At 40.4% G+C, this 9432-nt stretch overlaps 1 protein-coding gene across 1 annotated transcript in view; it reads left to right on the top strand.

Annotated features, from left to right (window-relative positions):
• Positions 1-9432, top strand: part of GRID1 (glutamate ionotropic receptor delta type subunit 1) — a 318654-nt gene that overhangs the window by 191457 nt on the left and 117765 nt on the right. The window contains exons 12-13 of the mRNA XM_027771955.1: positions 8-104; positions 1225-1363. Of these exons, the coding sequence (XP_027627756.1) occupies positions 8-104; positions 1225-1363 (236 nt within the window). The remainder of the gene's footprint in view (positions 1-7; positions 105-1224; positions 1364-9432) is intronic.

Below are 9432 nucleotides of genomic sequence, written 5' to 3'. Positions count from 1 at the left end.
GATCCAGGCGGTCAGGGCGCAGAGCGCCGCCCAGCCGCGCGCGTCCACCTCGGCCACCCTGCACAGCGCCATCTGGATCGTCTACGGAGCCTTCGTGCAGCAAGGTACTGCGGGGCGCGATGTTCCGGAGCCCCGGGGCTGCGAGCCTCCTCCCGGCAGACCCCAGGCGCCTTGTACCCAGGTCGTTTCCAGGCGATCTCATTTGCTCTCTAGGCTAGTACTAAAAGCGCTGTAGCCAATTTCTCTGAGTAGTACCAGATAGAAATGAAATGAAATGGCCACAGGAAACTCGACCTCAAATCCTGATTCTCACTTCAGATAAAATTAACGTTGGAGTTCTGCTTTGTACTTTGCCCCTCCCACAGCAGATCGATTGTCGCGCACGGGAGGCTGTCAAACTGCAGCGCGCCGCAGTGTGTTCGGCGCGTCGTGGAGGAGCCGTTCTGGAGCTGCACAGCCTCGCGGCTCCGGCTCCGAGATCTGACCAGCACTCCTCCCAGGGCGAGGGGTGCGACTGTGCATTCTGGCTGGAAACGGCAAATTGCAAAGCTCCAATTGTGAATCTTGGCCTTGTTTGCACCGTGGCAAAAGCTTTGCGAGGTTACCTAAGGAGAATAGGCAGTGGAAAGCTTTCTTCTGGTACTACCTAAGAGACCAAGGAGAAATAATGGGCCTCAAAGAGGCAGCTTCCGACGGAAAGTCACATGGAATGATTTCTGACAATTCTGGGGATAAAAGTCATGTAGTGGAGGCTGAATATTAATAAAATTGATAAGAAACATCTCACTTCTCAGTTGAAAGAAAGTTAGGGAACATGCCAGGTAGAAGGTAATTACTTCCTTACAGAGCTCTGGAGTTCATTCCATGTGAATTTGAAGTTGGCAAGGGGCCTCCATCAGGGTGCAGCCCTCCTTGCAGGTCTCCCACTGGTCACTAGAACCTTGTAACTGGGAGATTCTGGTTTCGGACTCTATTCTTGGTGTATCCACAAACTTCCCGTCACTGGAAGGTCAACAGTGGCTTTTCCACGTCGTGGTTCTCTGTCCCTTTCCAACAGTGGTGGTCCTAGGATCTTTTCCGGGAATTGGTGCAGACCCATACACAGCTGACGGTCACTTCCCTGGCCCCCAGTCAATCTCCAGGGGCCTGGCTGCAGGGTGGAGCATCTCCCGGGGGGGGAGTGGCGGCAGGAGCCACGGCCAACCTATCTGCCTGCCCCCTCAGGTGGCGAGTCCTCGGTGAACTCCGTGGCCATGCGCATCGTCATGGGCAGCTGGTGGCTCTTCACACTCATTGTGTGCTCCTCCTACACGGCCAACCTGGCCGCCTTCCTGACGGTGTCCAGGATGGACAACCCCATACGGTAAGTCGACTCCTCCTCCAGATCTGGGCCAGCAGCTCTGAGCTGTTTTTAAGAGGATTAGGCCGGTCCAGGAGGCCTGGTAGTGTCATGGAGTGAGGTCCCAGAGCTGCAGTTGGGTGAGGGTAATCCCTGGTGCATGGAGAAGAGCTTCACCCCACTGTATTTTATTACATGCACATGACATAAATGTGTAAATTCATTAAACAGCATTTCTCGGAACAATTTAAATGCTGTTTACCAAACTAATAAATGAAAACATTACAATGAACAAATTAAATTCCTCATACATTTAAACATTCATTACAAATTAATCAAAGATTTTTTTAAACATTTGGTGAAAATTAATTAAAATCTCAAGTCTAATACATTTTTAAATCTTCAAACACCTTCAAAATTATTTTTGAAAAACATGCCAGTTATCACAATGATTAGAAAACTTTTTTCACTTTCATTTATAAATTTATAAAATGATTAAAACCCAGGAATAAAATGTTTCTTTGTTTTTACAAAATGTTATAATGATGGCCTAAAATAATCATTCAGTGTCGCGAAATGACTCTTAGAAATGCATTTGTTTTCTGACTGTGTTCCCATGCGTGCTGGGTACGTGGCGGTGGGCGTTTCTGTGCCGCACTGCCTTGGGTACAGTAATCTCACCTCCCCTGGAGCCCTGGTGACGGTGTTCCAAGCGGTAACTTCTCTTTAATCCATCATCTTCACTCTCATTATGTTGAGTCTTTTGACGCATAGCTCTGAACAAGTCTTCCACACTCAACCAGACTCTGTGGCTCCCAGCTGTGTATTTAAGCGATCATACTTCTCGACTAGGATTCAAAATTCAGTACAAAACTCAGGCCTCATGGAGTATCTTTATTGAAGTGATATTTTGATTGAGGTAATTACAGATTTACATGTAGTTGTAAGAAATAATGCAGAGGTCTCCAAATATTCTTTACCCAGAATTCTCCAAAGGTAACATTTAGCAAAACTCTGGTATCGTATTGCAAGCAGGAGATTGGCCTTGATAAAGTCGACTTGTACTCATGTCTGTACAGAACGTGTGTGTGTGCGGTTTGATGCGTTATAGTCACATGTAAATTTGTGTAGATATCACAGCCGTACAGATAGTAACCAGTTCTTCCAGCACAAGCCCGGTGTTGCTCTTTCATCAACGCCTCTGCCTTTTTCACATTTCTTCCTTTCATAGGGGTCATTCCCGATCCCTCGCAACCACTGGTATGTTCTCCATTTCTAAAATTTTGTCCTTTTGTGTATGTTCTCTAGATGGGATCGTACATTTTAGCATCGGCTTTTTTCACTCAGTATACTTCTTTAGAGATTCGCTTGGGCTGTTCTGTGTGTGAATAGTTCACTGCTTTGTAGTGATGGGCCGGGTCCCATGTGCCAGTTTGTTTACCTCGTCATGCCGGGCGTGTGGGCTGTTCCTGCATGTTCATGTTCCTGCTCGGCCCCATTCACCTATGTACCTGGCCCTTTGCCAGTGCCTGGCAATTATAAATGAAGTTGCATTGGCGGGCTTTCGTGTGAAGCTAAGTTCACTTACGTGTGAAAAGTACCCTCAAGTGTCATTGCTGGGTAGTATGGTCATTGTGAGTCGGACTTTGTCAGGAATTATGGGCTGCTTTCTGCAGCGCCTGTGCCGTTTTACATTTGCGCCGGTGATGAGTGGTCCGGTTCCTCTGCATCTCTACCGCGTTTGGTATCGTCGCTGTTTTTCATTTCCCTGTTCTCATGCCTGTGGAGTGATAGTTCACTGCGGTTTGAGTTCCCTAATGACCACCAGGCCAAGAGCCTGTTCATGATTCCCTGGGGCAGGCAAACACTTCTTAAGTAAGATGACTTTTCAATACCCTAACAGGATGTTTCTGAGACAAAAAGGTTTGAATTTTGATGAGTTTCCATCTAGGTACTCATTCTTTAATGGACTGCGTTTTCAGCGTCGTCTCTGCTTAGCCTGAAACTGAAGATTGTCTCCTGCTTTTTGTGTCATGTCAGCCCATTGTCAATCTGGAGTCAATTTGTGTATACAGGATGAGTTTGGGTTGAGGTTTTTGGTTTTTTTTTTTTTGGTCTACTTATGTCCAGTTGCTCACGTGCCATTTGTTGAAGACTATTCTTCCTTCATCGAATTGCCTTTGTGTTTCGTCAGAAGTCAGTGGGGCGTGGCCGTGTGGGTGTGAGCTCCCTACCGCGTGAGCCCTTTGGCCTGTGTGCTTACCTCTGCCGGCACCACGCTGTCTCGATCACCGCAGCTGCAGAGTCAACCTTGATCTTAGACGGAGCGATTTCTCCCAGTCTATTCTCCTCTGTTCTACTGCCTGCATATTTCCATATAATTTTTCTTAATTGTATTTTCATTGTTTTTTTAAGATGACCAGCTAAAAAGACTACAGTTTTAGAGAAAACCAGCCAATTTAAGGATTGAGTACAATAGTTATTTAATTATTTTTTATTTAGTAATTTATAATTAAATAGTACAGCATTCATTAATCCAGAATAGATTGTGTGTGGCCTCAGATCAACAGGTGGATGACATAATATTTTTCCCCCAAATTGATAATGCAAGTAGCATTTTATTACGAAGACCTCTTGGGATTTTATTTTACTTTTTTCCAGCTTTATCAAGGTGTAATTGACAAATGAAAATTGTATTAGTAGTGTACACTGTGATGCTCTGATATGTGAATGTTGTAAATGATTACCACAGTCAAGCCAATGTCCATGTCATCTGGATTATTCAAGTTGTTGGTGTACGATTGTTCATAATATGCTCTGATAGCTTGTCATTTCAGTAAAATTGGAGTAATTTATAATTAAATAGTACAGCATTCATTAATCCAGAATAGATTGTGTGTGGCCTCAGATCAACAGGTGGATGACATAATATTTTTCCCCCAAATTGATAATGCAAGTAGCATTTTATTACGAAGACCTCTTGGGATTTTATTTTACTTTTTTCCAGCTTTATCAAGGTGTAATTGACAAATGAAAATTGTATTAGTAGTGTACACTGTGATGCTCTGATATGTGAATGTTGTAAATGATTACCACAGTCAAGCCAATGTCCATGTCATCTGGATTATTCAAGTTGTTGGTGTACGATTGTTCATAATATGCTCTGATAGCTTGTCATTTCAGTAAAATTGGTAGTAACATCCCCACTTTAATTTCTAATTAACCTGCACATCGCCTGCCGTCATTATTTCCCTATGTGTGGTGAGAATATCTAAGAGCTACACTTTTAGCAAATGTCAAGTATTCAATACAGTATTTTAAACTGTACTCCCTGTGCTGTATACTAGACTCCCAGAAATTATTTATCCCACGTACCCAGGACTTTGTACCCTTTAAGTCAGCTCTCCCACTTCCCACTCCCCAGCCACCAGCAAGCACCACCCCGCTCTCTGCTTTGAGTTCTCCTGTCTCACCTTCCGCACACATGTGAGATCATGCAGGATTTATCTTTCTGTGCCTGGCTTATTTGACAATATGCCTTCGAAGTTTATCCCTGTTGTTATAAATGACAGGATTTTCTTCTTTTAAAATATTTCATTTTATGTGTGTGGGTGTTGAAGAGATATATGCACTTCTATGTTCATTGCAGAACTGTTAACAGTATCTTAGATATGGCACCCACCTAATTGTCCATCTGTGGTGAATGGTGCATATATATACCTTCCTTTTTTTAAAAAAAAAAAGAATTATTTTATTTAACTTTGTTTATTTATTTATTTTTAATTTGAGCATAGAGGGACAGAGAGAGAGAGAGAGAAAGCGAGAAAACAAGCCACCAGGTCTGGGACTTGGACTGTGGTCGGCCATGTGCAAGTCCAGCACCCTTAACCACCCTGTCACCTACCGGCCCCTATACCTCCTTTTAATAGAAGTGGTGAGAGTGGCTATCCTAGTCCTATATCTGATCTTAGAGGAACAACTTTTAATTTTTAATCATTGATATTATCTGTGGGTTTCTCATATATGGCTTTTATTATGTCGAAGTCATTTCTTTTGCTTCTTTGTTTTTATCTTGAAAGTGTTACATTGTGTCAAGTGCTTTTTCTGCATCAGTTGAAATAATCAGGTGTTATTGTCCTTCATTCTTTTAATGTGGTGTATTAGACTGAATGATTTTTGTATGTTGAACCATCCTTGCATTCTGGGAATGAAGCCCACATGGAAATGATGTATAATCATTTTAATATGCTGTCAAATGCAGATTGATGGAATTTGGTGGAAGATTTTTGCATCAACATTTATCAGGAATATTGTTCTGTAGTTTACTTTCTATCTTTGGTATCAGGCTTATGCTGGCCTCATAGAATGAGTTAGACTACAGTTTAAGAGAAACCCAGCCAATTTAAGGATTGAGTACAATAGTTATTTAATTATTTTTTATTTAGTAATTTATAATTAAATAGTACAGCATTCATTAATCCAGAATAGATTGTGTGTGGCCTCAGATCAACAGGTGGATGACATAATATTTTTCCCCCAAATTGATAATGCAAGTAGCATTTTATTACGAAGACCTCTTGGGATTTTATTTTACTTTTTTCCAGCTTTATCAAGGTGTAATTGACAAATGAAAATTGTATTAGTAGTGTACACTGTGATGCTCTGATATGTGAATGTTGTAAATGATTACCACAGTCAAGCCAATGTCCATGTCATCTGGATTATTCAAGTTGTTGGTGTACGATTGTTCATAATATGCTCTGATAGCTTGTCATTTCAGTAAAATTGGTAGTAACATCCCCACTTTAATTTCTAATTAACCTGCACATCGCCTGCCGTCATTATTTCCCTATGTGTGGTGAGAATATCTAAGAGCTACACTTTTAGCAAATGTCAAGTATTCAATACAGTATTTTAAACTGTACTCCCTGTGCTGTATACTAGACTCCCAGAAATTATTTATCCCACGTACCCAGGACTTTGTACCCTTTAAGTCAGCTCTCCCACTTCCCACTCCCCAGCCACCAGCAAGCACCACCCCGCTCTCTGCTTTGAGTTCTCCTGTCTCACCTTCCGCACACACGTGAGATCATGCAGGATTTATCTTTCTGTGCCTGGCTTATTTGACAATATGCCTTCGAAGTTTATCCCTGTTGTTATAAATGACAGGATTTTCTTCTTTTAAAATATTTCATTTTATGTGTGTGGGTGTTGAAGAGATATATGCACTTCTATGTTCATTGCAGAACTGTTAACAGTATCTTAGATATGGCACCCACCTAATTGTCCATCTGTGGTGAATGGTGCATATATATACCTTCCTTTTTTTAAAAAAAAAAAGAATTATTTTATTTAACTTTGTTTATTTATTTATTTTTAATTTGAGCATAGAGGGACAGAGAGAGAGAGAGAGAGAAAGCGAGAAAACAAGCCACCAGGTCTGGGACTTGGACTGTGGTCGGCCATGTGCAAGTCCAGCACCCTTAACCACCCTGTCACCTACCGGCCCCTATACCTCCTTTTAATAGAAGTGGTGAGAGTGGCTATCCTAGTCCTATATCTGATCTTAGAGGAACAACTTTTAATTTTTAATCATTGATATTATCTGTGGGTTTCTCATATATGGCTTTTATTATGTCGAAGTCATTTCTTTTGCTTCTTTGTTTTTATCTTGAAAGTGTTACATTGTGTCAAGTGCTTTTTCTGCATCAGTTGAAATAATCAGGTGTTATTGTCCTTCATTCTTTTAATGTGGTGTATTAGACTGAATGATTTTTGTATGTTGAACCATCCTTGCATTCTGGGAATGAAGCCCACATGGAAATGATGTATAATCATTTTAATATGCTGTCAAATGCAGATTGATGGAATTTGGTGGAAGATTTTTGCATCAACATTTATCAGGAATATTGTTCTGTAGTTTACTTTCTATCTTTGGTATCAGGCTTATGCTGGCCTCATAGAATGAGTTAGACATTCTAACTTACTAAGCTTCCTCTTATATTTTTTGCTGTTATTGTTGTCTTGAATTTGAGGAAGATTAGAGTTCATTTTTCAAGTTTTTGGCAGAAGTCAACAGTAGAATTATCTTGTTCTAGACCTTTCTTTGTCAGAATATTTCTGACGACTGATTTAATCTCCTTGTTGTATTCATATTTTCTGTTCTTCATTATTCAGTGCTGGTGGATTGTATGTGTCTAGTAATATGTCCATGTCATCTGGATTATTCAAGCTGTTGGTGTACAATTCTTCATAATATGCTCTGATAGCTTGTCATTTCAGTAAAATTGGTCTCTTATATTTTTTGCTGTTATTGTTGTCTTGAATTTGAGGAAGATTAGAGTTCATTTTTCAAGTTTTTGGCAGAAGTCAACAGTAGAATTATCTTGTTCTAGACCTTTCTTTGTCAGAATATTTCTGACGACTGATTTAATCTCCTTGTTGTATTCATATTTTCTGTTCTTCATTATTCAGTGCTGGTGGATTGTATGTGTCTAGTAATATGTCCATGTCATCTGGATTATTCAAGCTGTTGGTGTACAATTCTTCATAATATGCTCTGATAGCTTGTCATTTCAGTAAAATTGGTAGTAACATCCCCACTTTAATTTCTAATTAAAAATTTGAATAGCTTTAGTTGACATATAATAATTGTACAGATTTATGGGGAACATTATGTTTTTTTCAATGCATGCATACAGTGGGTAATAATCAAATAAAGGGAATAGAGAAATCCATCACCTCTAACATGAATCATTAATTTGTGTCGGGACATTCAGGATCCTTTCTTTTGGCTATATTGAGTTATATGTTACATTGTCATTAACTATGGTTACTCTACTAGGCCTTAATACTCTAGAACCCATTCTTGACTGCACTTATGATGTTGATTATTGAGTCTTTTCTCAATCATCACACTGGGTACATATGCATGCCTGCCCAAAATCACGAGAGGAGAATGGAGAAGAAGGGTTTGTGGCATGGCTGTCCCCCCCCCCCCCGGGGGTGATTTCTCACTTTCCCTTTCTCTGGTCTCTCTGTTTCTCTCTAGCAAACACATGCACCCTTGTTTTCTTTGTCAATGTATCAAACATTTGTCATTTTTTAAAATTAAAAACATCTGGCTTCTAAGCCAGATTGTGTGTGTGTGTGTGTGTGTGTGTGTGTGTGTGATTTCTGGTTTACATATAATCATTGTACATCTTAGTGGGGCATAGGATGGTTTTTCAAAGCAAGCATGCAGTGTGTAACATATAAACAAAATTGTCTTCTTTAACGTTGCCCAGTAAGTTATGCTGTGTGCGTTTGGTAACAATTCTATTTTTTGGGGGGGTGGGGGCAAGGGAGAAGCGGGGGAGTCTATTGAATGGTCAATGACATTTTTCACTCCATTGTGGTTTACTGTTCTATTACTATTTCACTTGTTGCAAGCTTTCTTGTGTTTGTTAATCGTTTTCTCCTAATTCCCTCTACCTCATCCAGGCCTGTGGAGTTCCTGGTATCTGCTATTACTCCACTTTCATGCCATTTCTGCCGTAGAGTTTGGACAACTGATGTATGTTTGGTGGGGACAGATGGTGCTTGTCTTTCACGGCTTGGCTTACTTCACTGATGCCCTGTCAGTCTTTTTAAAGAATTAACTATTGTTTTCATTATCTCTATTGCTCGTATACTTTTAAATTTTATAATTTTATTTATCTCTGCCCTAATATTTATTACCTCCTTCTGCTAGTTTCCTGTACAGTTCGTTGTTCTAGTTCCTTTCTTTCTTATTTTTTTTCAATCATGTAAGTGTGCTTGCAAGAGAGAGAGAGAGTGAGTGAGAAAACATCCCTTGGGGGGATGACTATGCTGCAGCCCCTTTTCCTTCATTCTCCTCTTGTGATTTAGGGCACACACATACTCGTGTCCCATGTGCTTTTTTTTATTTATATTATCATCATAATCTTCTTTATATTACATTGGATTACATATAACTTTACATTGACTTCCATTGCTTTTTCAAAAGGGAATGCCATGCATGTCAGTCAATACAGAGACATCAATCTCCCCGCTTTATCATTCAATGTCTTTTCCATGCATTTCCCAATAAT

This window comes from Tupaia chinensis, unplaced genomic scaffold, assembly GCF_000334495.1.
Source record: "Tupaia chinensis unplaced genomic scaffold, TupChi_1.0 Scaffold000240_1, whole genome shotgun sequence".
Classification (NCBI taxonomy): Eukaryota; Metazoa; Chordata; class Mammalia; order Scandentia; family Tupaiidae; genus Tupaia; species Tupaia belangeri.
This window is presented reverse-complemented; position numbering and strand designations above follow the sequence as displayed.